We start from the raw sequence: 26,860 nt of genomic DNA, 5'->3' as shown, positions 1-26,860 counted from the left end.
GTGGGGCGCGGGGACCCTGGGCTGTGGCCCTGAGGACCCAACCCTCGCCAGTGTAGTGCTCACCGGGTGAGGGGGTGGGCCAGCTGCCTGCCGCCCCCACAGCTTAGTGACCACTGTGAAATGTACCAAGAGAAAATCCAAAAGTTTGAAGGCACATTAAACATGTTTTAAGAGACTCTCATGGGGGCGCCTGGGTGGCGCAGTCGGTTAGGCGTCTGACTTCAGCCAGGTCACAATCTCGCGGTCCGTGAGTTCGAGCCCCGCGTCGGGCTCTGGGCTGGTGGCTCAGAGCCTGGAGCCTGCTTCCGATTCTGTGTCTCCCTCTCTCTCTGCCCCTCCCCCGTTCATGCTCTGTCTCTCTCTGTCTCAAAAATAAATAAAACATTAAAAAAAATTAAAAAAAAAAAACTCTCATGAATCATGAATCACTCCTGATCCTTGGAAGCACCCGTGAGTTTCCTTCAGAAGCGCCCACCCATGTACGTATCAGCAATACTGAAAGGGGGGAGGTGGAAATCACTTGTTCGGCAGGTGTTTCCGCAGGAATGACCCTGCACCAGGAACTGTTCAGGAGCATGGCAGGGCAGCTGGGATGCGGAAAGAAAGAGATGTGGGACCCACGGACATGGAGAAGGTATTTGGGGGCTCCTCCCAGGCAGGGGTGCGGATGAAGAAGGGAGGGCACAAGCATGGGGTCCTGGGGACCCGAGAAGGGCCGGGCAGGGGTGCGGATGGAGGGGGGAGGGTGCCAGCACAGGGTCTGGGGGCCCGAGAAGGGCCAGGCAAGAGTGCAGGTGGAGGGGGGAGGGCACTAGCACGGAGTCTGGGGGCCCAAGAAGGACCGGGCAGGGGTGTGGATGAAGGAGGGAGGGCGCCAGCACAGAGCCCGGGGGACCTGAGAAGGGCCGGGCAGGGGTGCGGATGGAGGGGGGAGGGCGCCAGCACGGGGTCCTGGGGACCCGAAAAGGGCCAGGCAGGGGTGAGGATGGAGGGGTGAGGGTGCCAGCACGGGGTCCTGGGAACCCGAGAAGGGCCGGGCAGGGGTACAGATGGAGGCGGGAGGGCGCCAGCACGGGGCCCGGGGGACCCAAGAAGGGCTGGGCAGGGGTGCAGATGGAGGGGGGAGGGTGCCAGCACAGGGTCCGGGGGCCCGAGAAGGGCCGGCTGGGCAAGGGTGCAGATGGAGGAGGGAGGGCACCAGCACAGAGTCTGGGGGACCCAAGAAGGGCCGGGCAGGGGTACGGATGGAGGGGGAAGGTGCCAGCACAGGGTCCGGGGCAGGCAGGAAAGCCGAGGGGCTGCTACGGGGCTGCAGTGCAGCCTGTCTGCCTGGCACACAGCTCACTCCCCCAGGTCCACCCCAACATTTATGCCTGTGTTTTGCTCTGTCTGCCTCCCCCTATCTGAAGGTAAGTGCCCCAGGGACAGAGCTTGGATGTGCAAGGCTCAGAGAGAAGTCAGCATGCTCTCAGTGTGAGCTGGGGGGACCCGAAGGACACCAAGGGCCTCACAGGTGGACCTGAGGCCACCAGGGTGATGGTGGTGAGCCCTCTGGAGTGTGAGGGGACTGCAGGGGGACAGCAGGAGACAGCAGCACAATAGCAGAAGTTCAGCTTCTGCTGAACCTCAGGAAGAGGTTGAGAACGGGAGGGGCGTGTGGGGTCGGGAAAGTCCGCAAAGAAGGGGCAATCTGAAGGGTTGGCCGCTGCCACAGAGACGACCGAGGGACACAGATGATCCAGGAGAAAGAGAGAGACGTGGGGCCCCACACCAGAAGGAGGCGAGAGCAGACAGGGCAGGGCTGGTGGGCTGCCTGGGAGAGGGGGTGTCCTGTCTGGTGACTGCCTTCCCTCCACGAAGCCCAGGGCAAAGTCTCCATGCTCCACGTAAAGGGGAGGGTCTGGAGGTCTGCGAGCACGGGCAGGGGTGTGGAGGGGGGGGAATCTATTCCCAGCAGGGCCCATGAAAGCTCCGTGCAGGGAGGCACCCTCATCACCTCCGTCTCAAGAGAGAAACTGGGGAAGTTGGCCGGCGTGCCCACGGCTCACAAGGCAGAGGCGGGGTATGAGCTGTGGCCTCCGTGATCTACTATTCTGTTTCTCTCAGGTACCAGCATCCCAGTGAAAGCAAAAACAGTCCTTGTTTAGTCCTGAGCTGCTAGCCCTGTAAAAATCGCCTTCCATTGATTTTCTCTGCAAATAAATAGCATTTCTGCCTCCGTTTAACTGGGTTAGAAAAACATTTATAAGTCTGGGACTTAGGGATCCAACCATGTCTCATCAACCGTTTCTGCTGGAACATCTGGTCCAAGCACAGGGAACAATTTGCGTTTAGGTTTGTAAACACAGGACTTCCTGTGCAGTTAAGCGGTGAAGTCTGTTTATCAGTGGTTTCGATACAGTTCTAACCAACTGTAAACGGAGACAGCGTCCTCATCCCTAGAAACTTAACGGACTGTAGCAAAACCCATCATACACGCTCCTCTTCCCCAGTGTTATGAAACTGACCCTGTGGCACGGAATAAAAGCCTCTCAGGATCACTTGCTCTCAACACGCAGAAGTTAAACAGGGTTTGAGAGAAAATGCAGAAACTTTAACTGAAAGCTAGAACATAAAGGTTAAGTTACAGACCAGGCAGATTACTTTAAAATGTGCGGCTGAGAAGCAGCACCGCTGAGGTCAGGATCAGGGCTGGGCAAGCTTGTGTGAACACCTCAGCAGGTGAGGCCGAGGCAGGGCAGCCCTGGTCCACAGGGGACAGGCGCAGTGACCGTGGCCGTGGCCGAGGGGGGGTTCACCTCTGTCAAATACCTGCAGACCCCACAGGGCCATCCAACGCTGGATCAGGAGAGGCAACTCCCAAATCCCCCGGCATTTTAAGTGTTTAACAGAGACTGGAGTCACCAAGTCAAAAGAATGCCATTTTAGGACAGGCCGCCTCTCAGGTGAACGCTGACCGTGTGTCACAGACGGCTTGCTGATAAAAAGGAACAAAAGTAGACACATGCGCGCACATAAAACAGTTGGACCTTTAGATGGTTTAATGCACTTGAACACGGTCATGCTTAAAGTTCTCCCAGGGACCAAAAATATTTACTTTTTCCTTATAAAGTCCTGGTATAACAGATTGTTCCAGAAACATGATCTACTGCCAGCAAGGAAAACCTTCACCTTTTTCAGAAGTTTAGTCTCTTAAAATGTTCGAAATATCCTAGAGAGCAAACAGTGTAAGACACAAGTAGAGACCGTGGCAGGTGGCAGAAAAGAACTCGCGAATGCCCTGGCTGAGGGTGGCAGACACATCACACAGACGTAACAAAATTAGGCTCCTGACCTCCAGAGCGTTAAAGTTGGGTCTTCTAAATGTGCAGCATGGAAGGCAAGGGACGTGGTGTCATGGCCGTGAGCGCATCCTGGCCTGGGATGCTCCCCCATGAACCAACTTCATGGCCAAATGTGGACCGTGGACTCTGCACATGGCCTGCGGTATCTTGGGGCACCAGTGACCTCCCGTGCAGCCTGGGCCCCACTGATGGCGCTGACTGGCGTCAACCAACAGAGGGCTTCTCCCTCCCTCCGTGCCAACCCGGCCTGCCGGGACCCAACTGTGTTAACAGCCGGTGGTGATAAATGTCCTGAGCGTTTCCTGAGAGCCAGGCACCGCTCTCAGCTCCTGCCCTGTATCACCTCACACACACAGTCCTGACGACAGCCCCCTGAACGGGAGCCAGGACGGTTCTCAGATGAGAGAACCTCTCCCCTAGGTTACAGCGCTCACGCAGCGGGCCAGCCAGGTTCACATTCAAGCAGGTGCCCACGGAAGCTGCGGTGACCCACCAGGCTACGCTGGTTGCCCCAGAACTGAAACCCTGACCTGAACCCGGGCTTCCCAGCTCGCGTGTCTAAAAGAAGAAATGACAGTAGCTTTCCATCCACTTTTTAAATTAAAAAAAAAAATTTTTTTTTTACGTAGGCCAAACTACCTCATGACACACACATCACGGTACATAAACACCGTGCTATTTGTAAACACAAATAATCTGTGCACAACTTACATCCATCCACACAACCAGTCGTTCGTGCTCTGGAGTGTCCGTGGCCTGACCCAGGACAGACTTCTCCCAGTCAGTTGCCTGTTCTCTCTCTCCCCCTGGAATTTGCCAGAATAAAGTATCGGTAGCAACGTTTTCCAAGAGGTTACCTTTTGGCAACCCTCACACCTCAGAAGGGGCTTAAGAGTTTTCTCTGTCCTAGAAACTCTGACCATGCGGACACTGGAAGAGAACAGGGCATATACAGGCTTTTGTTCGTTCTTATAAAATAAGTCACATAAGGAAACCACAGAGACGTAAGCGTTCAATCCCAGGCTCCTCTTCCTCTAGCAAAAGGAAATATAATTTGGTCCTACATATTAAAGATACCCAAGAAAACAGATCGTGTTTCTGGAAAAACTCAAACTAGTTTAATAGCATCAAAATGACTTTAATATCATAGAAATGAATAGTCTTATACGCGAATGCGGTGAAATAGTCAAATGATCAGACTGGAAGAAAAAAAAAAAAAGACGTGGAATTGAGAAACACAAATAACAGTAGCCCCTAACTTGCGTTCCAGGGACGTCACCAGATAACACAGTCACCAGATAACACAACCGTCCCAGCACAGGCTGGGAAAGTTCACTAAGGAAGATGCCACTCAGGTTTGAGGGAAGATGTCATTTCCTAAGCCTAAGAACACAGCAAAAGGGAATTTTAATATGCAAACTACATGAAAATGTATAGAAGTTGATACCAGCTGAAACAGCTGAGGGCCTGGAGGAAAGGACAGAGCAAACGCTGGACATGTGTCCACCCCATTCCCAGGAGAAGGGTCAGGAACTGAGAGATCAGATCCACCCTTGGGGGCCTCCAGCCTCAGGGTCAGAGGAGAGACACCCACACCCCCAGCAACTCTCCTGCGGGCGGCCAGTTCCCCACACAGCGAAACCCTCCTTTTTGTTACTTTGATCACAAAGTGTGAAGAGTTGGAAGGGAATGAAAATTAACTGAAAAGCTGTAAGCACTTTTTAGGCAAATACTAGTTCCACCCTTTTCTCCTTTTCCCTTTGAGCCAACAAAAGCCGGAAAAGGCCTTGTGAATGGGACCGCACCTCCTGGACACAGGAGTAACACAGAACATCCTTGCCCGGCGACGCATTTCTCTGACAAACCTTGTCACCTGCAGTCGCTGTGACTGAGGTTTCCAGAACTTACCCCAGTGGAGAAACAAATTTACCACTCACATCAGATATTTACCACTCACATCAGAACAGGGACTTTGGGGGAAATCATATGAGCTCCAGATCCCAAGTCTGGCCCTGCCCTTCCCAGAGTCTGGGTGACTCTCACTCAACCCGCTCAACCGCTCAACCGCTCAACCGTAAGGCCCTGAGACCTGCCCCAGGGAACAAGTGCCTGAGGAAGGTGGCCGGGAGTTCCCTGGACTCTGGAGCCTCCAGGTTAGTGATCAACTCGGGGTTAGTGACCTGGTGATCCCGGAGCTGAAAAGAGACAACTGATCTCTGCCAGAGTGTCCTACTCAAAGGCAGCTCATAAAGATGAAAAGTCTGCCCGAGGTAATTCCTATAGCGAAGTGCCCATAACGATGCCCTCAATCCTCAGGGAGAGCGACTCCTCAGACCTGTGCCCCAGCGCGGACGTCAGCCACTGGGGAACAAGGAGCCTTTTGTGGAGACAGTGGCAGGAAACACCACCCTCCGGACAGTTTTCCTTCTCTTGTGCACACACACCCCCTTCATACCGGTGCCAGGGACTACAGCCGCGCGCGGTGTCCCCTCGCTCTGATGTAAAACAGAACCTGCTCTCCCCTCCGAGCCTCCCCTGACCCCAACACCCGGTCACCAGCGAGGGTGGACTCCAGAGGAAGCCCACAACACCCGGGCGCCGATCTGATTGGTTACTTTCGGGGGGGAGGGGGATAAGATGCCAAACTTCACTTCTGGATTCCCCCGGTGGTGTTACAAACACGAACCAAAGTCCCTGCCTTTCTGGAGTGTGACTGTCCCATCTCTGAGTCCCCGTGCGGGCGCGACAGGCAAAGCCGAACGGGAGTCCCTTCCCAGCCCCGGGCCGCGCGCAAACCTCCCCGGGGCACCCCCGTCCCCTCCGGACTCCAGGGAGCGCGCGGCGGCGGGGCGGAGCAGGTGCACGCCCGGGCCGGGCCGTCGCAAGCCCGAGGTGCACCCTCGGCAAGCCGCGCCCGGCCGCAGCGGGGTACCCAGGGCCCGTCCCACCCACCCCCGCACCCCCGCGGGATCCCCGAGGCTCGCACCCCCCGAACCCCGCGGGGTCTCCAGGGCCCGTCCCACCCTCCGGCCGCGGCGGGGTCCCCAGAGCCCACACCCCCCACACTCCCCGCACCCCCGCGGCGGGCGGCACTCACGTATCTGTGCACCAGCGTCCGCACCAGGCTGCAGTCCATGGCTCCTCCGGCCGCGCCCGCCGCGCTCAGCGCCCCCGCGCCCGGCTCGGCGCGCCCATGGGCCCGGGCCCGAGTGCGGCCGCGCGCCCCCGACCCGGTCACGGCCTGGGCGCGCCGGGCGGAGCGGGAGGCGGCCGCGGCCCCTCCGCGCTCATGCCCGGCCCGGCCTGGGGTGGCGGCTCGGGGCCCGGGGTGTCAGCGGGGGGCTGCGGGCCGGGAGCGAGGAGGCGCGGACCGTGTGCTCCGCTCCGGCGCCCGCCGCTCCTCTGCTCCGCTCGGCGCCGCTCGGCTCCTCCTCTCCCCGCTCGGCGCCGCTCGGCGCCCCGGCTCCTCCCCTCCCGCCCCTGCCCCCCACCCGCCGCCCCTCTCGGCCCTGCCTCCGGCCGCCCGGCCCCGGCGCGCGCGTCACGAGCGCGAGTGAGCATGCGCCCGGCGGCCCCCGCCCCGCGCTCCCACCCCCGCGCCCGCGCCCGCGCGCGCGCGCGCGCGCGCGCGCGCGCGCGCGCGCGCGCGCGCGGCCGTGGCCCGACCTCCGCGTGCCCGTGCCCGGCCCGCCCCCAGGGCGCGGGCTTCCCGAGGGCCCCGGGGCGGAGGCCGGAGGCGGGAGGCCGGCGGGCGGGGACGACTCCCTGTTGCTTCCGCCTCCCGGGGCCCGCCCTGCGGCCGGGCCGCGGGGACCGTGCCCCTTGGGGAGCCTCGGACCCGCGGCCCGGCTCCTCACCCCACCCCCCACCCCCCGCACGCTCCCAAACTTCTGCCTCTCTCCGAAAGGCACGATGGAGGCGCGGGACCCGCCAGACGGGCCTGCGTCGCGCCTTGGTGCTGGGCCCGTCGCCACGCGTGGCCGCTCCTGGTTTGCAGGTGCCACACGGGGCCGAGTCGTGCCTCAGGTGGCTGCCCAGCTTCGCTCAGCTTTTGTGCGCTGGGGTGAAGGTGAGCATCGGGCCTGCCTCGTGGGATCCCTCCCCTCTGAAACTCCTTCCCTCCCTAGCCCTCGCCTCCTGGCCTTAGGTCTCCAGAGTCATGACAGTGGAAACCCTGACCGTCCGGCGGGGGCGGGGGCGGGGGCGAGGGGCTGGAATCCTTGAACCTGTTACACCAGCTGCCAGCCCCACGGTGATGCCCTCTCCTGGTTTGGCTGGTCCGGCTCCTGCCCACCCCCCCCCCCCCCACCACCACCAGTCCCCTCCCGGAGGCAGGACACCAGGAGGCCAAGCCTGACCCCAGGGAAGGCAGCCTGACCCCAGGGAAGGCAACCCGGCCTCCAGGTCCCCCTGCAGCGCCCCCGGTGCCTGCTGTCTCTGAACCAGACAGAACTGCCCCCTGGAACCAACACCAGAGAACGTTTGTTTTCCCCTCTCCAGCTCCATAGTCAGCCTGGCTTTAACTGATATCCCTCACTCTGTCTTCTCTTCCTGCTGCCCCTCGGTCACCACTCAGGAAATCTGAGGGGCAGGGGCTGTAGGGGCAGCACCCCTGCCCTGGGAGGTGTGCAGGGGTGTGAACGTCCTCCCGGCTGGTGGTGGAAGAGAAGCCTGGTTGTGCACCTGCTGGCCCAGGTGCTGATGGGTAGAAATGAGAACAGCTTCAGGGTGATAGTGACTAAACTACCCCGGATTCTGAACTACTTTCCTGCAGAAAAACACTCCAGGTTTTAGTCAACTAACACGTCGATTCTCCACATTGCAGGCAAATCTACTCTGTCCTTCTGTCCTGCCCTGTGCCCAGGAGGCCAGTGGCTGTCTTCACTGGACCTTCACCAACAGGACAGCCTGCTTCGGGTTGAAGTCAGCTGAGAGCCTGGGTGTGCCCTCCTCCCCTCCCGCCTGGCCTCTACCGGGACCGTGTCTGTGTCCCTCTGTGAGGACAGGGCTTGTAGGCCTTCCTGTTCAGTTGTGACAGCTGGTGTCAGGCTCCAAGAACGACTCCCTGCCTCTTTAGGCTGCGGTGCTGTCCCTGGACAGCAGCACCCCTGGCTGGGTCACAGAACCGTGACGGTGCCGCGGCAAATGTCTCTCCTTCGCACCGTCTCCTAAGTCTCTCAAGCCCCCTGCTTCCTGCCAGGACCTTGATGGCTGAGCCAGATTTTGACTAGCCTTCTGCCTTGCAAACAGTGACATTTGGATGGAGGGTGTGCGGGCACAAGCAGACGTCTTGCAGGGCTGCTGGCAAAGGCTGCCCGTCTCTCAGGAGGGTCTGTTTTAGTCAACGGTGCAGACACATGCCCTCTGTCCTGGCTGGTGGAAACCCATCCTGCTCCAGGGCCCTGTCCCTGCATGCTGAGGGGCAAACCCCGGGTCCTATCAGCCATTCCTCGTGGTGACTGCTTTAAAACAAGTCAAAGCCAATGAGTCCTGCTGTGGGGGAAACGGCTGCTCACTCTTAAAAAGGCACATAAAGAGGAAGCCCTCCTCACATCTGGCCGGGTCCCATGTCTGGGACGGGGCCCCCCTCATGTCTGGACGGGTCCCACGTCCGGGACAGGACGTCACTTGAGGAACTTCGTTACCGTGGGGAAGACAGCACGGGAAGATGGGAGGAAGCATGGGTCCCCGATGACACCATTGGGCCATTAACCAATCCTCCTGCAGCTGTGAGCATCTTAACTTAAAACCTATGGAAACAGATCAGTTAGGACTCTATAAAAGGAACAGAAAATCCAAGTCCCCTGTGAACCAGTTACCTCTGTACGACAAATCTCTACAAACTTGGGGGCTTTGACAATAAGTGTTTATTTCTCAGGACCCCGTGGTTTGGTGGGATGGCTCCTTGGTGCTGACAGGGACTGTTCATGCACCTGCATTCTCTGGGGGACTCCACTGGGCCTGGAAGGTTCTGGAAGGTTCAGGGGCTTCAGTCATGTCCAGTGTCTCAGCCTGGGGGATGAAAAGCTGGGAGCGGGCTGACCTCTGTTGTTCCACACGGTTTCTCATCAGTCTAGCCTCTGCTTCCTTATGCGGCAGCTGGAAACCGAGAGGGCCAAAGTAGACGTTATACAGCCCCTGAAAGCCGGGACACTGCTTCTGCCACATTCTCTCAGGGAGAGTAGGTTCCAAAGCTGGCCCAGATCCAAGGAGAGGAGTAGACTAGATTTCACATCTTGGTTGGAGGAGGGCCTGGCAGCATGAGAGGAGAGAACTGTGTGTGGTCATCTTGGAAATCGTCTGCACAGACTGACTTAAAGAGTCGTGGGAAGTATTGCCAGGATCACGGCCAGTCCCTAGTGAAATGGCGGCAGGAATATGTGTCTCTCCGTTCCCACTGGGCAGAGAGAATCTTGGACTCTGACTGGGTTGGCTAAGTGCACATCCCTGGATGGTAGAATGCCGGTAGATGGCCGGCATAGGCCTGGATTTAGTGCAGATCCTTGACTGCTGACTGGCGAGCACCTGAGGAGAATGGAGGGATCTTACTCATCGTCAGGTCATGGGGACCCCCGCTGCCAACCCCCACAGCATGGCTGCCTCACCACGGCAAGTGCTGTCTGGTGAGAGCGGGGACAAAGCAGGAGGTAAACTCCAGAACTGAAGTCAAACTGCGGGTTCGCCTCTGGATGCTCACCCACTCCTGTGCACAGACTCGCGAACACCTGCTGTGCGTCCCTCCCCTCCACCTTGGAGATGCCTCCGATGGTAATCAGGGGTCTTGGGTTCATTGACTTCTAAGTGAGAAAAACTTTGGGGAAATAAGAATGGGGGGGGGGGCGAAAAAGTAGAACCTTCCAGGAAAGATGGTTCAGAACTGTTACCTTTCTCTCCAATGACAAAGCTGAAGCCCAAACTGACTACTGAAGACACGGGACAGGGAAGTATGAGCTTTTGATGTGTTCTGTTTTTGTGTGAGGAAGGACAGGCACCCTGCGTTGGGGGGTTCGGCCTCCTTGATGAGCAGCCTTGCCCCTCCAAGCCGCTGGAACATTCTGTACCCCTCTCTCAGGCCACTGTCCCTGCAGGGCCAGATGGTGTGGGCTCTGTCTTCCCACGGATTGGTCCTGGGATTCCCCGGTGGCAAAAAGCCACAGGCTCCCTCTGGCCTCCCTCATCCCTTTTGTCTGGAATCTTCTGTGGCAACCCCACTTCGTCCCACAAACCTGCTCCTCCTTTGTAGTCACACCCTCATCCCCTATACCTTCCTCAGCTCCCTCTGTTACTAGTTTCTCTACTAGTACTTTTAAAGGCACCAACTCAGCATAACTTAGTTATTTGTCGAAAAGCCCTGGTTGCCAATTAAAATCACCCAGGGATATATACATATTTTTAACAGAGATTCCTTGGGACCCCTCCCTCCCCCCAGTCCCGACTCTTTGATTCTATCGGTCTGGAGTGGGGTCCCAGCATCAGTGTTTTTTAAAAGCTCCGAGACCCGGCAAGTTGGAGATCCACTGGTCTGAACGTCTGTCTGCCTGCGATGCCCTCTATTACTGGTCCTGTTGTCCTCCCCAGGGCATAGCACGGTCCCTTGTACATGATAGGTGCTCAGTAAAAGTGAAAAAGTGAATGTCCCTACACTGCTATTTCAGCCACGAGCACTCATGGAGCAGGATAAAGGGAGGGTACGAGGTTCCAGCACAGGTAGAGAAAACACCCGTGCGCTTAGACCAGGCAGTACGCGAGGGGGTGCTGTGGAGAGTGAGGTCCTGGGTTCAACTGTGACTGAGGTTACCTCACTCCGCCAGACTCGCCATCCCCTTCTCCAGGAATGTGGTGATGATACAGGGTCCAGTAGGTCCTGGGAGGAGCCAGTGAGGAAGTGACTCCTGAGAGTCGGTCAGTACACAGGTATCCAAAATGGAATAAGTTACCTTGGTTATCATTCTTAATCCAGAATATGTGACTAGTATGAGTGCCAATCGCAAAGAATTATCAAGATTTCATCTTCTGGGCAACGCTGGTGTGAGCTCTGCCGTGAAAACCATCACCGAGTCCTGGGACTCCTGTGCTCACCAGGTCTGGCTGCGGGGTCCCCACGCTCGCCCATCCTCAGACACCACCCGCTCTCTGACTCCTGTCCTTGACAGGTTTGTCTCCACTGTCGCTCTGTGCCTTTTTCTTCTTAGGCTTTCTTCCTTCAGGTGTGCAGACACGGCTGGGGAGTGAGCCCTTAGAGGCTTTGCTCGGGGTCTCCAGGCCCTGCCCCTCCGCCATGCTCAGTGCACCACCACGGAGACCCCGCTTCAACGCCTGCTGGGGCTGCCATGCCAGGGGGTCGCCTGTCCCAAAGTGAGCCTGATCTCAGTATGTTTGCTTCTTAGTTCCCCATTTCTCCCAGTTACCTTTCAGTGAGAAAATACATAAAAGGAAAAGATGCTAAGAATTATTTTCTCTTTCCTGATTTCTTTTCCACACTCCCTGCCCCCCTGCCCCTTGTTTTGTTTTGTTTTGTTTTTCCTAAAGAAATCAATTATTTTAATTCCAGTTTCCTTTCAGGAAAAACAAAAAGCTAAGTTCTGTGGAGCTTGAAATTACCAAGAAAGTCATGAAAATAATTTGTCGTCCTCATTTATTTGAACAGAAGCTTAAAGATGCTGCTGACGACAGAAATAAAATCCAGGGCTTTGAGATTAGAGCTGGACAATAATTCGGGTGGAGCATCACTCAGAGCAGCTGCCCCGTCCAGGCGCTTTGCCGGCACAGGACAGCGTGTTGCCGCGCCTTTATTTGTGGGCGTGTTCCAGAAAACAGGGAAAGTGCTTTTTCTTGTCCCTCTCTCTCTGTAAAGAGAAAGATGAAATGGTTTTCCTTAAGGTATCAATTCCCTATCATAATCTACAAGAATATTTCATCAGTTTTAACTGGAGGTGATCTGATTTTAATCAAAGAGCCAAAAGTGAAAAATGTACATATGCATATATGTAATTTAATAGTTTTGAAGACATTATTCTGAGTAAAATAAGCTAGACACGAGAGAACCCATCGTGTATGACCCCACCTTGAGAAGTCGTACTCAAAGAGGCAGAAAGAGAAAGTTGTTCCAGGGGCCGAGGGGGTGGGGGGGGGAGTCGAGTTTCGGTCAGGAGGTGGGGTGGGGTGGGAAGCACGGAGATGTGGGCAAAGAGCCTTGGGCCTTGGGCTCTGTCCGTAGAGGCTAATTTCCCCCACTCTCCCCCCAGCTCTTCACTTCTCTGGGCTTCTTCACCCCCCGCCAGCGATGATGGGACAGGGCTGGTGCTTTGGGAAGTCAAAGATACAAAAGGGTGACCCACGGTGGATCCCCAGCCTGCGGGCATGATCGAATGCTCAGGTCAGCATCAGGGAGCTGAGAGGACGAGGCTAAATGTCATGATTTGTATAATTTGACCCATACTAGAGGCTTTCAGCAAGTGTCATCCTTCTTTCCTCTCTACTTGGTCCCCTCCAGGGGATGCATGGCCTTATTCCCCAGCTTGCTGCATCCAGGAGGAGACCCTAAGGAGCCCCAGCACATTCCCTGGTGAGTCTAGGTTGCGGCAACTGGGAGCCCTGCCCTGCCTCACAGCCTGGGCGCCTGCCCCCTTACCACCAGTGTTGCCCCAGGCCCCTCCACTCGTGACCTCTGTACCATCACACGACCTGGCCAACCAGTTGGGGCCTCCTCAGGTCCACCACAGTGGTCCTCACGTGGGAGAAGGGCAAGCGTGTGCGTGTCTGAGAGGCTGACCCCCTGGCCAAGAGCCACTGCCCAGAACAAAGCAGGACACCTCCGGCCAGCACTCCCAACAAGGTCAAGATGTATGTGTGTCCAGGGCTGTCTGCAGAGGGGAGAGTCCTCACACCGGAACAGCGGTCACACCATCTCTGCCTCAGACCCGAGTGTCCTGTGGGGAAAGTGCTGGGCTGGGTCCAAAACAGCGTGCACCTGGAACAGAAGAGGAAAGGCAAAGATCGGTTGGTTTCCATCCGTGTAACCTGGTGGACGCGCATCAGGTTTGTTTTCTGTGTTGCAATAAAACTTTGCTTATGTGAAAAATGCATTTTACTTTTAATCAATGACGTGCATTTGCATGGCTTTAAAATTAAGAGCTACCTGGCCTATGACAATAACCAGACACCTCAGCTTGAAACCCTTTCCTGCAGAGAATCACCTATAACCTTGGCTTTTTCTTCCTTGATTGCTTCCGTATTTGTAAAAATGTGCTTATGCTGTATTATTTTTTACCTTGGAAGCTATCGATTGATTTCTTCCTAGAGGAGACCAAGTGTTTACCTCTTTTCTACTGCTGCGAACACCTCCCTCCCTCCCCCCCCCCCACCACTGCCTACCCCCACGGTTCAGGACATCCTCGTTGGGTCAGTATTCTGCGTATTAACGCTACGTGCTATTCTGCATGAGCGGACATGGTCATGTGCCTCCATGGCATGGACGCCCCACGGCTGTGTTCTCACTACAGGTCTTTTCCTGCACAAACTTTCTTCCTTGACAGTCACCACTCCTTCCTTCCCTTCATTTTCTTGATCTTCTGTGTACAGTAAAATCTTGTTTTGTGAGCATAACTCGTTCTGGAAACATGCTTGTAATCCAAAGCACTAGTGGATCAAAGCGAATTTCAAGAATCATTGGCTCAGTTGTGATCATGTGACGTTGCTCGTTTATCTAGTTAAAATTTATGAGAAACGTTTGCTTGTCTTGCAGAACCCTCGCAGAACAAGTTACTCGCAATCCAGGGTTTTACTTATTTGCCGCTAATCACAGCCAGCTCTGACAACGTTGCAAAACCGTCTGAGTGAGCACACACATCCGGTTCTCACCCGGAGATGCTCTCCTGCAGCCGCCTGGCGCCCTGTGCTGGCCCCACGGTGGCCTCCCTTCACCTGTCCCGGGAATGCCGTCCACCGCTCGTCCGGATCCTGTACCTCCTTTCGTGTTGTGTCTCTTTATTTTGGTGGAATATATTCTCCAGTAGCTTCCTGGGAACGGTGCATGGAAAGTAAATGTCCAAAACAAGTTTTTTCTCTGATGTAATACCTAATGGGTGATTTGGCTGAGTACAGATTCGTAGGTAGGAAATGCTGGTTTAAAACATGTCCAAAGTGATCTTGGAACCACGGCCCACTTTGTCTATAACCTCACCGAGAAGTTTCCTGCACTGGTGAATGCCGCTGTGACTTACCCGAAGCCTCGACTGGCCACATTTGGGCACTATGCCAAGGTTGGGCTGGTTCCTCCAACCCCTGCTGAGATCCCTACAGCTACTCAGAGCTTGAAAGAAATAGTCAAGAGTCCTCAGGCTGGTAGCTTCAAACAGTTCACGTTTAAGGAAACTATGCTGAGTGGTTTGGTGGCCGCCGAGGGGCGGATGTGGTTTTATGTCGGCAAGATCACAGGCAAGTGATTGGCACGTTGGCTATAATAAAGACCAATCTTTAACATCTGTTCATATTTGGTTTATTATTCGAGTGTTCTTGGACCATAGGTGATCAGAGTGGAATTTGAATAAAGTACGATGATGTATCCAAAAAAAGGTTGGAAGTAGAAGACGATGGTGGCAGTCTTTAGTCTTTCCAAATCCCAGCCTTAAAACAGAGTGGCCACATAGCCAAACAAAAACCCATGGATCACATTCACAACAGAACTGGGTGCCTAGGTACCCCGTGAGCCCCAAAATATGAGTGGGTGTTTGAGTAGATGCTATGAAGGGAGGGTCTCGCAACTTGGCAGATCAGTTCCTTAAAAAAATCAAGCAAACAGCATGTGGCAGTTTCTTAGAATGATTTCCTACTTGGGGAACCTTATTTTAACTAAAAGCACTCACTACAAATAATAAGTATAGTTAGTTTTAACCAGCAAGTTTTCATTATAAATTATTTTCTAAAAGTTGTCTCCCATTTTTCAATCTAAGGTATAAATGGAGACAGGCTACCAATTTGGGACTGAAATGATCAATTTCTGGCCTAACAGAGCAGGAAGCAGACTGTGTGGCTCTGTTGGTGTGACGTCTCTTAGGAAAAGGAAGTCCTTGAAGAATCTGCATCCAGAGAGGCTGTGAGGATGGATGTTTTCTTCCATCTGCTTTGGAAGCCTTCAGAGAATGACCCAGAACTCCAGGATCCTGAGCAAACCCCTCCAAGGTCCTGCTGGCTGGACTAAGAATCAAATTGACATGAGACATTAACAGGAGAAAATCAAATTTAATGGGTGTGTGTATGAGGAATGCACACAGACCTGGAAATTCTGAAGACAGTAGGGCAAACTGAGGTGTGTGTGTCATGGGGAACGCGAGGGTCTGGGGCCGCCGGAGAAAGGAACCCACCTCGCAGGGTGGAAAGAGGACAGATGTTCGGCAATTAGACATCTGTCCTGCCATACAGATGGCTCACCCGGATAACATTCATCTCTGCTAATAGCTCTTACTCTGGGAAAGGCCCCCTGTTTAGAGTCTCCCGTGGAGTTAAAGGAGGGTCGGAAGTTTCTCCTGAGCCCACAGGGTCTCTGTTGCCCTCAGCTGGGATCTCGGTGCCACAGCGGTCCTGGGGTCAGCCTGCCCTCAGCCCTGCACCCTGAGGCTGTCCAGAAGCCTGAGGTGATGTCAGCCTTTAAGATACCAGTAGATTATTTTTGCTCCCTCCCTGGTAAAATTAGAAACTTAATTAAAATGTCATCAAGTGAGGCCGTGAATTCCACATCCCGGATCTGAAATATGCACAATAGAACCTACCGCTTGCATTAGCTTCCGCCCTTTAAAACACTTTTCTCCGCTGCTCCAGGGGGACGTTTGCCGGGTGGGGAAGGCAACATCGCGGAGAATGTCTTCCGTGCTGGTGACAAAGACACTCCTTCACCTGCTAGGTCCCACGTGAGTCTCGGTGGGAATGTCACCCACACCCCATCCTTCACTGTCTCAGCAGATCTGGGACCTGCTGTTGCGTCTGCGGGATCGCCAGACTAGCTTCTGTGTCTCCCGTTTGGGCTCTGATTCTCCGTCGTTCAGAATTCCACCTAAAGTAAAAACAAAACAAACAATGGGGCGCCTGGGTGGCGCAGTCGGTTAAGCGTCCGACTTCAGCCAGGTCACGATCTCGCGGTCCGTGAGTTCGAGCCCCGCGTCAGGCTCTGGGCTGATGGCTCAGAGCCTGGAGCCTGTTTCCGATTCTGTGTCTCCCTCTCTCTCTGCCCCTCCCCTGTTCATGCTCTGTCTCTCTCTGTCCCCCCCCCCAAAAAAAACAAAACAAAAAAACAAAAAAAGAACTTCTTGCTGTGTTTATCTTGAGGATTTGGGAACTGTGTGAGGACAGACCAGGGCCAGATGCAGCTGACCACTGGCCTGTAACGAGGGTAGCTCAGAACCTCCGAGGCTTCTCGAACCCCAGCGACCAGAGGTCCCTCATCACACGTGTATCTTCTGTCTCTGCCCTGCCTCCCCTTCCCTTCCTTCACCCTCTCTTCCCACCCCTCCTCACCCGCCTGCCACGGCTGCGAGCTGGGGATGGCTGTGTGGACCTCAGCTCATGGGGGAGAGAGGGGGGTTCCCTTGGCTCGTCCTGATGGCCGCGGCAGGAGGATCAATACTGCCCAGAGTCCCTAATAGCAGAGAAAGGGACTGCTAATAGCTCTGTGGCGTCTTGGTCTAACTAAGTCTCACGTGGCTGCCGAGGGTCTATTTATAAACCTTATTGTTTGTTATATTACAATCATGGAGTCGTTTTACTTTTGTGAATTTTACAATAAAGAATTTGATCCTATCACCCAATTTATGGTTGACATATTCACAATTAAATATTAATTTGATTTCATTGCCTTTTTTTTAAGTTTATGTATTTTTGAGAGAGAATGCGCACACACGCGCATGAGCAGGGGAGAGGCAGAGGGACGGGGAGAGAGAGGATCCCAAGCAGGCTCCGCCCTGTCCTCACAGAGCCCAACACAGGGCTGAATCGCACAGACTGTGAAATCCTGACCTGAGCTGAAATCAAGAGTCAGAAGCTTAACTGACTGAGGTGTCCAGGCGCCCCGTCTCATTGCTTTTTATTGACCGAAACTCAACTTTTCAATCTCGTTCTCGCTGGCTCTCACACTCCGGCTGACCCCACGTATGTAGCCCTTTCCTGCTGTTACTGACTCCACCCCCTGGAACCCTCCCCTCCCTCCTGGGCGCTGGGCAACCCCCTCCCCCCTTGCAGAGCACAGATGGAACATTCCCCTCCTCAGGTATTTCTCCTTTCTCCAGGGTCGTGGGAGGCAGAAGCTGCGTGTGCTCTCTGCAGTCCCGCAGGCGCTAGGCTTTCTCTCCAGGGACCATGTCGGTCATATCGCAAAGGGATTTTGCGGATGTAATTAGGGTCCCTAATCAGTTGACTGGAAGTTAGTCAAAAGGAGACTTTGCAGGTGGGCCTGGATGAGGGCAGAAGTCAGACAGATTGGAAGCAGCAGGGACACTCCTGTTGGCCTTGAAGGGGCAGACTGCCGTGTTGCTGCAAGTGCCACATGGCAGGGGACAGCAGGCGCCCCCGCACCTGACAACAGTCCCCGGCTGGCAGGTGCAACAAACAGGGAGCTCGGTCCCTCAACCGCAAGGGACCGAGTCCAGCAGCCAGTGGCAAATGTGGAAGGCAGCTCTGAGCCTCAGCGGGAGCCCCGCCCCCACCACACCTCGATGTCAAGTCCCGAGACCCTGAGCAGAGGCCTCTGCTAACTGTCCTCGGACCCCTGGCCCACAGACACCGGGAGGTAAGTGTGTGCTGTTTGGGCGTCTGTGTCTGGGATAACATGTCTCACGGCGGCAGGGACCTGACGCAGGCGCCGTGGCACCCCCTGTGTCTTCTCCCTGGTGGTGGCTTCACAGGTACTTGGTCGTGCGCCACTCTCTGCATGGCTTCTGTGACATCCTTTAGCAAAGTGCATCCGTCTAGTTCTGGCAGCGACAGTGCCTGGACAGTAACGAGCTGGGCACGTGGGAGCCGGGACGAAAGGCCTGCTGGAACAACAGGTCTCCTGGTGTTCTCCAGGCCTCCTCCCCCTGCCCTGCTCTGCCTCCCCCTGTCTGCAGAGGCCCAGCCCACATGCCTCCCTAGAGAGCCCACCGTAGGGCATGCAGCCAGTTTGGGGCTATGCCGCCCGCTTCCCACCAGCCCTGTCCCCGCCTTGGGACATCCCACCCAGCGAGGTCTTGGACGCGAGACAGTTCCCAGCACTTGTGAGGTGCGACGTCATTCTCTACCGCGTTTCCCCCAGCGCCGGTGTGGGGGGACCACTCAGTGTGCGCCGAGCACAATGGGATCTCTGATCACAGGAGATTGGGGGGTAGCCTTTCCTCTCTCTGCTCCCCAGTGCAGCCGGGGGTGGTATTCAACCATCTCTGTGACTTTTCTCCTTGAACAAGCAGCCCAAAGGCAGAGGAAGTGTTTGCAGAAGGGGTCGCTGCTACTCCAGGCCTGCCTGTGGTGGGTCACCCAGCTCCCTGCATCTGGTCTGTGCGGCCACCTTCTGAGCCTGGCCTTGCAGCCACCCCCGATTCTGTGAGCCCATGGCAATGGCTCTCCTTCACCCCTCAAGATGGAACGATTCCTGCCGAGAGCCCTGGGGGAGGTCATCTCTGGCTGTCTCTCCAGGAAACAGCCATGGCTTTCACGGTGTAAAAATTAACGTCGGAGCCAGACTGCTGGATTCAAATCCCGGTCTGCCGCTTGCTAACTCAAGACCGTGGAAGGTTGTGTGAGCTCCCTGGGTCTCGTCTGGGAAATGGGGAAATGACGATCCCTGCCTCATGGACTGCTGACAGGTTCCTGTCTTAACACGTGCGAAGCTCTTGTAGCGGTGCCGTTGTGTGTTTGTTGTTATTTCACCGTATTCTGTTTGACCCTGGACAATGTGATTCTATGCATTATCCTTGGTTCCCAAACCAAACTGTAGGTCCCTTGGGTCAGAAGCTAATCTTATTTCCATATTTTCATTTTCCATTACCCCAGAGCACCAAGCATGGAAGGAGTTCATGCTACAGTGTCGGGGACCCACACCCACGGGTACTTCCCAACCGGAAGATCACTTCTGCCCCTGGATTGCAGGGTCTTATGGGGATGGGGGGGTGTCTTTAGAAGATGGGGCCACCACAATAGACGCTGCATCCAGACCTATTGTGTGTGCACACCTATCATGTGTGCACACTTATCAATCATGTGTGTGTGCACCTATCATGTGTGCACATCTATCACGTGTGTGCACCTACCATGTGTGTACATGCCTGTCTCGTGTGTGCATCTATAGAGTGTGCATCTATCATGTGTGCACGCTTATCAATCATGTGTGTGCACCTATCAGTTGTGTGTGCACACCTATCATGTGCACACGCCTATCATGTGTGCACATCTATCAGTCGTGTGTGTGCACCTATCGTGTGCACACCTATTAATCGTGTGCACACACCTATCATGTGTGTGCACCTATCAGTCGTGTGTGCACATCTATCAATCGTGTGTGCACACCTATCGTGCATGCGTACCACACTTCATTTCAGAGAGAGGCTCTGGATTCTGACGACTCCAACCTGCATGTTTGCTCATTCCAGCAGGGAGTTCTCTGCCTCACTTCCTGCCACCAGGCCTCGGGGAAATAAAGTTTCCGCTCCTCCCCACAGCACAGGGACCCTTTAGGGGCAACATTTACCAAGTCATGTAGCTGGAGAGAAATTCAAAATGTTTAGCACACAGCTATTGACATGGACAGCAGCTATAATGTCAGCATCAGATGGGCCAGAGTGTACTCACACTACCTACTCTGAATGCAGGGCTTGTGGCCAGGACAAGGAAATTAAAGGATTCTAAGGTAATAAATGAATAACATGGTGAAATAGGTACATTGGAAAACAGTATTGGCCGACATGGCCCAAGAGTGGTTTGGGATGGGACAGAGATGGACTGGGACAAAGATGGGATGGGATCAGGTGGGTTGGGTTGGCTTGGGTTGGCTTGGGAGGGGGTGGGAGGGGGTGGGAGAGAAGAAGAGGGGAGGGGAGGTTTATCCACACCTGACATGAAATTCAGATTTCATGAAGTGGGTTACAATTTTGGTGTCTTAAAAAAACTTGGTGTCTTTTCCTGTCACGCAACTTATTTGGGATAGAAACAAATAGTAATGCATTATTAACAAACCGGCAGACCACATAAAGCACAGATGGCTAGAATGTTAAGAGCTACATGCATTAATCATGAAGCATTTTCACTCTTTTGGTACTCACTTACATAATGACAGGACAACTTCTTATTTTTTCTGGTAAATTTACCCTTATGCTATGGATGAGGTGAAACTTGAGGTTTTCTGAGACAGAACTCTTAAATTCAAATCAATTTAATAAAATAAATACAACAAATGAGAATGTTTTTCTTTTAAGGTTCTGTCAAATGTCCCAATAAGCTTCTTTTTGTAAGGAACCAATTCAATAGATAAATAAATACACAAATTATACAATGATATAAAACAGGAACTGATGATAGTTTTGGTTGAATGCAATTCTACTCTGATAAAGATCGGTAAGATAAAGCCTATGGCATATTCTGAATAAGGACGACAAACATATGGGTGTAAAAGCAAAGCAGTATGTTTAAATGTCTGAATCTGATGTTCTTGCTAAAGATACTGAAAAGCTATTACAAAAAGGTGAAATTCCAAGTTTTTATAGTATAAAGTCTAAAATAATGACCAGGCATTGGAAACTAACAGCATCATTTCATTTATCCATATGTTCGTCTGTCCTCACATTTATTCATTCGACAACCACGTATGCAGAACCCCTGTGTGCCAGACGTTGCACCGGGGCCTGGGGCTGACATCAGGTAAGGACACACACAGCCCCTGGGCTCACCAAGTGGCCCAGTGGGGAGATGACAGCAGCCACCTAATCTTCAAAACAAAGATGCGGTGAAAATCTGTGTTAAAGTTTCCAAAGGAGAGTGCAGTGTCCTGTGTGTCACCCTGGCCTGGAAGGACCCAGGAAGCTGCCCTGAGGACCGTGAGCCAAGTTCTAAAAAGTCAATTCTGTTAATTGCAGGTTAGATAAGAAGTAGAGGGAAGAATCTGTCTCCTGAGAGACAGCGACTTGGGAAAACGTGGAAGTAACACTGATCTTTACAAACGTGTTTGCTGTGTGAACTACTGAGCTTTCTCTTAATAAAACAAAAGCAATAAATGTATCCACAAGATTCCTTGTGACGTATTCGGAGTAAATGAGAAGTCTTGGATTCTGACTCGTGTAGTTATTCAGTAGCCTCAGACCCTAATGATGGAACTGTCACCTGGGACTACCTCAGGAAGAATGGAAAAGTGTCCTTTTCAAATATCCTCCCCCCCTCTGATTTATAAACACCTGAACTTCCTAGGAATATTCATCATTGCTTAAAAATATCTTTCAATGGTAATGACGGTTATGATTTTTTTTAGGTTTATTGATTTATTTTGAGAGAGACAGAGTCAGTGTGATCAGGGAAGGGGCAGAGAAAGAGGAAGAAAGAGAGAATCCGCCATGTCCATGCAGAGCCCGACGCGGGGCTCGAACCCATGAAACCTTGAGATCATGGCCTGAGCCAAAACCGAGAGTCAGATGCTTAACTGACTGAGCCACCCAGGCGCCCTGACAGTTGAGATTTAAAAAAAAATCTTTATTATATAAAATTTTAAACGTATGTAAAATTAGAGAAAAAGATAGCCATCAGCTGCCTTCAATAATGATCAATCCTGCATGGTGATCCACCTGTCTCCATGTGGGTCGTTCCTCAGAAACTTCAGAGAGAGTTAATTTTACTTCTTCTTTTCCGATATGGATACCTCTTGTGTGTGTGTGTGTGTGTGTGTGTGTGTGCGCACACGCTCGCCAGCTACTGGGCTAGAAGCTATGCTACTAGGTTGAACACAAGTGGCAAGAGTGTCCTTGCCTGTTCTGCTCTCAGGGGACAGAGGACAGACTTTCACCAGCAGGGGTGATGTCAGCTGCAGGTTTTCACAGGGACCTTTGTCAAGTAGAGGCAGTTGCCTTCTATTCCTGGTTTGTTTCTCTTTTCTTTTCTTGCCTTGTCTTGCCTTGTCTTGTCTTGTCTTGTCTCGTCTCGTCTTTCCCTTCTCTCCCTCTTCCTTCCTTCCTTCCTTCCTTCCTTCCAACATGAAAGGATACTGGATTTGGTCAAATGCCTTTTCTGTGTCAATTAAGATGGCCGTGTGGTTTTTGTCTTTTACCATATTACAGTGCCGTATGACAATGCCCGGGGGGCTCAGTCTGTTGAGGGTCCAACTCTTGACTTCAGGTCATGATCTCACAGTTGGTGAATTTAAGCCCTGCATCAGGCTCTGCACTGACAGTGCGGAACCTGCTTAGAATTCTCTTTCTCTGCTCCTTCCCCACTCTTTAAATAAATGAATAAACTTAAAAAAAAAGTCTTAAAAAATAAAGTGCTGTATTACATTGATTTTTGTACATTGAATCACTCTACATTCTTGGCATATGCCCCACTCGTCACGGTACATGATCCTTCCTGTACGTTGCTGGGTTTGGTTGGCTGGTCTTTAGTTGAGGATTCTTGCATAAGGATCGATACGCCTCTGGTTTGTAGTTTTCGTGTGATCACAGCCTTAGCTGGCTTTGGTGTCAGAGTTATATTGGCTTCATGGAAGGAGTTAGGAAGTGTCTCTCTCTGTTTTTTTAGGAAGAGTTTGTGAAGGTCTGGTATTGATTCGTTTTTAGACATTTGGTTGAACTCACCAGCGAAGCCATTTGAGCCTGAGCCTTTCTTTGCAGAAAAAGTTTTAATGACTAATTAAATCTCTTTAACTGTCCTAAGTATATTCAGATTTTCTGTCCCTTCTTGAGTCATTTTCAGTAGTTTGTTTTTCTAGGGCTGAGCTCATCTAGGTTATCTGATTTGTCGGCAGGAAGGTCTGTCTGCTATTGATTGTCTCGTGCTCGTGAAGCGAACCCCTGACCGCTGTGTGTGGCCTCTTGGCCTTCTCTCCTTTCTCCCACTGGACGTCCTTTCCTTTGCCCCGTGTCCCTGTCCTTTGAATCCCCTCCTGCCTCAGCGCAGAGCTTGGCTCGGGGAGGGCACTGCTTGGTGGCTCAGACCTGGCGTCCAGATTCAGCGACATCACCTCTCAGGGGCCCCAGAACTAGAATGCGCAGGTCCCATGCCACTCTGGACTTCTGCCGTCTGCCTCGCTGGGCCTCTATGTCAGGACCACGGCCACTTTGGGCCTGTGTTCAAGGCCATCAGTGTCCCACTTCCTTCCCTCGTTGTTTGAAATGCAGATAGTGATACCTTGTGAGTTTTCTAGTTGTTGGGGATTTATTTTCACCTGCTCACATTTTGCAGGTTGGCGAAAGACCTTGTCACTTGGTTTGTTGTAGATGTTGTCTGTGGGTCAGGGGGCGAGTTACTTTACTTCCTTGAGCCACAGCTTCCTTCCTGTAAAGTGGGGAAATATGTAAAGATAAGGTGGCTGTGAGAAATGCCTACGCATGTGAGAAATGTTTATGCAATGTCCCTGTGGAAGGGACTTCATAAATAACCCTTCACCAGCCTCTCCTTTAATGCAGCTTCAACTTCGCATAATTAAATTCCTACTTAATTTAGAAACTGAGTTAGTGTAAGGTATTTTTGAATAAACTAGAAGGATGCATAGATGCGAATTAAGTTTAAAATTCCAAAGCAGTGGGGTGGGTGCCTGGGTGACTTGGTTCAGCGTTCGACTTCAGTTCAGGTCATGATCTCACAGTCTGTGAGTTCGAGCCCCGCGTCGGGCTCTGTGCTGACAGCTCAGGGCCTGGAGCCTGCTTCGGATTCTGTCTCCCTCTCTCTCTGCCCCTCCCCAACTCACGCTCTGTCTTTTTCTGACTCTCAAAAATAAACATTAAAAAGAAAAGAAAAGAAAAATGCAAGCCTAGAAACATATTTTACCAGCTGATATGTGGTGTCATTCTGGTATAATCTGAGACAGCATTAAGTACATCCACTGGCTTAGTTTTAGGGTACAAAAAGTAGAGATCAAATTTTTAAATTGGAGCTATAAATATTTAACTCTGACAAATTATCCATTAGTTTTTTAATAATAGAAGTAAATCAATTAAATTTGTATTACATAAGCTAGTGATTATTTTTCTTCAGTGAGTTTTGTTTATATTGACTACCTGACCAGCTATGATAAATTGTTATAATAGTTTCTTAAGGAACCAAAAATCACACTTTAATCTTCATTATGATGGTATTGATCAAACCTGATTTTGAGCGTCCTCCAAGCTTCAAAAAGGCATACGTATGGTGTGGTTACTTTTCAAAGGTGCTCCTGGGTTGGGGGAAGAAAAAACCATACAGAATAGCTAATAGGTAAAGTAATATTGGCTAAACTCATACACAAAACAATGACCGAGCTTAACTGGAATAAAGGAAGAAACGTAAGCGGTTTTCCTGGGTCAGATTTCTTGAAAACTTTCACGTTCTCACTAGGACAATATCAGGCTCTGTTCTCTGCGGGAAGTCAGGCTCCTGCTGGCATATCCTGTTTTAGAAAATCACTAAATGCATTAAGCAGAGACCTCGAGAGGACAGTATGTAGCTCACGTCAGTGGTTGTCACCTGGGGCCCTGTCTCTCTGCCAGAGGACATCTGACAATACCTGGAGACATTTCCAATCCTCGTGACTGGGGATAGGGCGCTCCTGGCTTGGGGTGTGCCCCCAAATGCCCTAAGATGCACAGGGCAGCCCCTACAGCAAAACATTACCCGGTCCGAAATGCCGGTAGTGTTGAGGCTGAGAAATCCCGGCTCACAGTGATCTCCAAGGTAAGAGGGCACTCAGGGACCCAAGTGGCATGTGGGCTGCCTCCCTTCCCTGCAGCACGCCCACGTCAGAGGCCCAGCAGAAGCCTCCAGCAAAATTATGGTCAAGGCGACACATGTAACATCGCCAAGAATTATGGACACTGGTGACAATTATCACTGCAGTTTGTCATTTCCCCTGAGCTGTATGATGTCGCTTCTGAACTTACTTTTAAAAAGCAAGACTAATATAGCAAAGTCTGAGCATCTGACTGGTTTATTATGTTTCCTACTGTAATCATGTCTGAGAATTTACATATTTAAATGTGTATTCTTTTATTTAAATTTTTTTTTTAGTTTTATTTTTGAGAGACAGAGAGTGTGAGTGGGAGGGGTAGAGAGAGGGGGACACAGAGGATCCGAAGCAGGCTCTGTGCTGACTCGGGGCTCGAACTCACAAACCGTGAGATCAGGACCTGAGCAAAGTCAGACACTCAACTGACTGCGCTTCCCAGGCAGCCTTGTATTCTTTTATTTTCAATGACTCTTGTTTTCTCTTGTATATTTCTTTGAGTAGCAATTTGGGGACCACGTAGATTTCTAAAAAGTCGTGTGTACAGGTGGCTCACATCACATGTGAGTCTCATTTCAGGACAGTGGCGATGGCATTGGACACAGGTGCTGCTCCGAAATATGGAGACACCACTCCAGCACAGAGCCTTCTCCGGAGTGTCCTGTGCTGCTCCCGGGGCTGGGCAGGGGTGGGGGCAGTGGGAGGAGATGGCAGGGGTGGGGGCAGGGGGCTGTGCAGATGTGGGTGGGGGACAGCGGGGGGAGCAGGGGGGCTGGGACATGGGGGGGGTGGGTGTGGGACAGCTGGGTTGGGAACAGGGGTGGGGGCAGGGTGTTGTCCAGAAAGTGGGGGGGGGGGCGAATGGCAGGGGTGGGGGCAGGTGACTGTCTGGGATGTAGAGGGGACGGCAGGGGTGGGGGAAGGGGTGGGGGGGCCAGGACACGGGGTGGGTGTATGTGGGATGCCCGGGATGGGAGCAGAGGTGGGGGACAGGGGTGGGGGCAAGGGGCTATCCGAGACGTGGGGGGAGACAGCAGGGGTGGGGGCAGGCGCAGGGTGGGGTCCAGGATGTAGGGGGTGGGGGACAGGGATAAAAGAGAGGACGGATTATAAGCACTCCTCAATGTTGCCTCTTTTTTCTCTGTCACACATGTGGTCACTTTCAGACAAATGTCAGTTAAATACAAGGCACGTCATGTTTTCACTTGTTTCCAAGTGTGACATACATCCAGGGCCCCAATGACTCCACATTTCTGTCCTGTGCTGGGGGGCAATTCCGTGTGCACATAATATATAACACAAAGCTCTGTGCCTGTGTTTTCTTCCCTCCCCCCGCTTCTGTCTCCCTTCCTCTCTTTCTCTTTCTTTCCAATGTGGCAACACGTATCAAATTTCAACTTTATATCCACCAACTCCGAGCCATTTCCATCATGCCACCTGAAGGAAACCCATTAATGGAAGGGAGAAGACAGCCTGAAAGCTTATCCCTTTTAACTTTATTCTTTCAAACCAAAGTTTCAGAGAAAAAAAACTCAAAAACTCAGCACCCCGACGTTGGCAAATGTAACGTCTGAAGTTGCTTGCCAGAGTCCTAAATTATTCA

General features: G+C 52.7%; 1 protein-coding gene across 12 annotated transcripts in view; it reads right to left on the bottom strand.

Moving 5' to 3' along the window:
• The window catches only part of ATP11A (ATPase phospholipid transporting 11A), a 121,674-nt gene extending 114,865 nt beyond the window's left edge, over window positions 1-6,809 (bottom strand). For 11 of the 12 annotated variants that reach the window (XR_007150290.1, XR_007150353.1, XM_047849383.1 and 8 more), the window contains exon 1: window positions 6,442-6,808. Coding sequence is in view for 10 of the 12 variants with exons in the window: in XM_047849383.1 (XP_047705339.1) it covers window positions 6,442-6,480 (39 nt within the window). In the remaining 2 variants the exon portion in view is untranslated. Of the gene's footprint in view, window positions 1-6,441 lie in introns of all 12 variants that reach the window. The other variant, XM_047849460.1, reaches the window with a different exon arrangement.
• Between the last annotated feature and the right edge of the window lie 20,051 nt (window positions 6,810-26,860).

The sequence above is a fragment of the Prionailurus viverrinus genome, chromosome A1, assembly GCF_022837055.1.
Source record: "Prionailurus viverrinus isolate Anna chromosome A1, UM_Priviv_1.0, whole genome shotgun sequence".
Lineage (NCBI taxonomy): Eukaryota > Metazoa > Chordata > Mammalia > Carnivora > Felidae > Prionailurus > Prionailurus viverrinus.
Note: the sequence above shows the minus strand (reverse complement) of the source record. Positions and strands in the feature narration are given on the sequence as shown.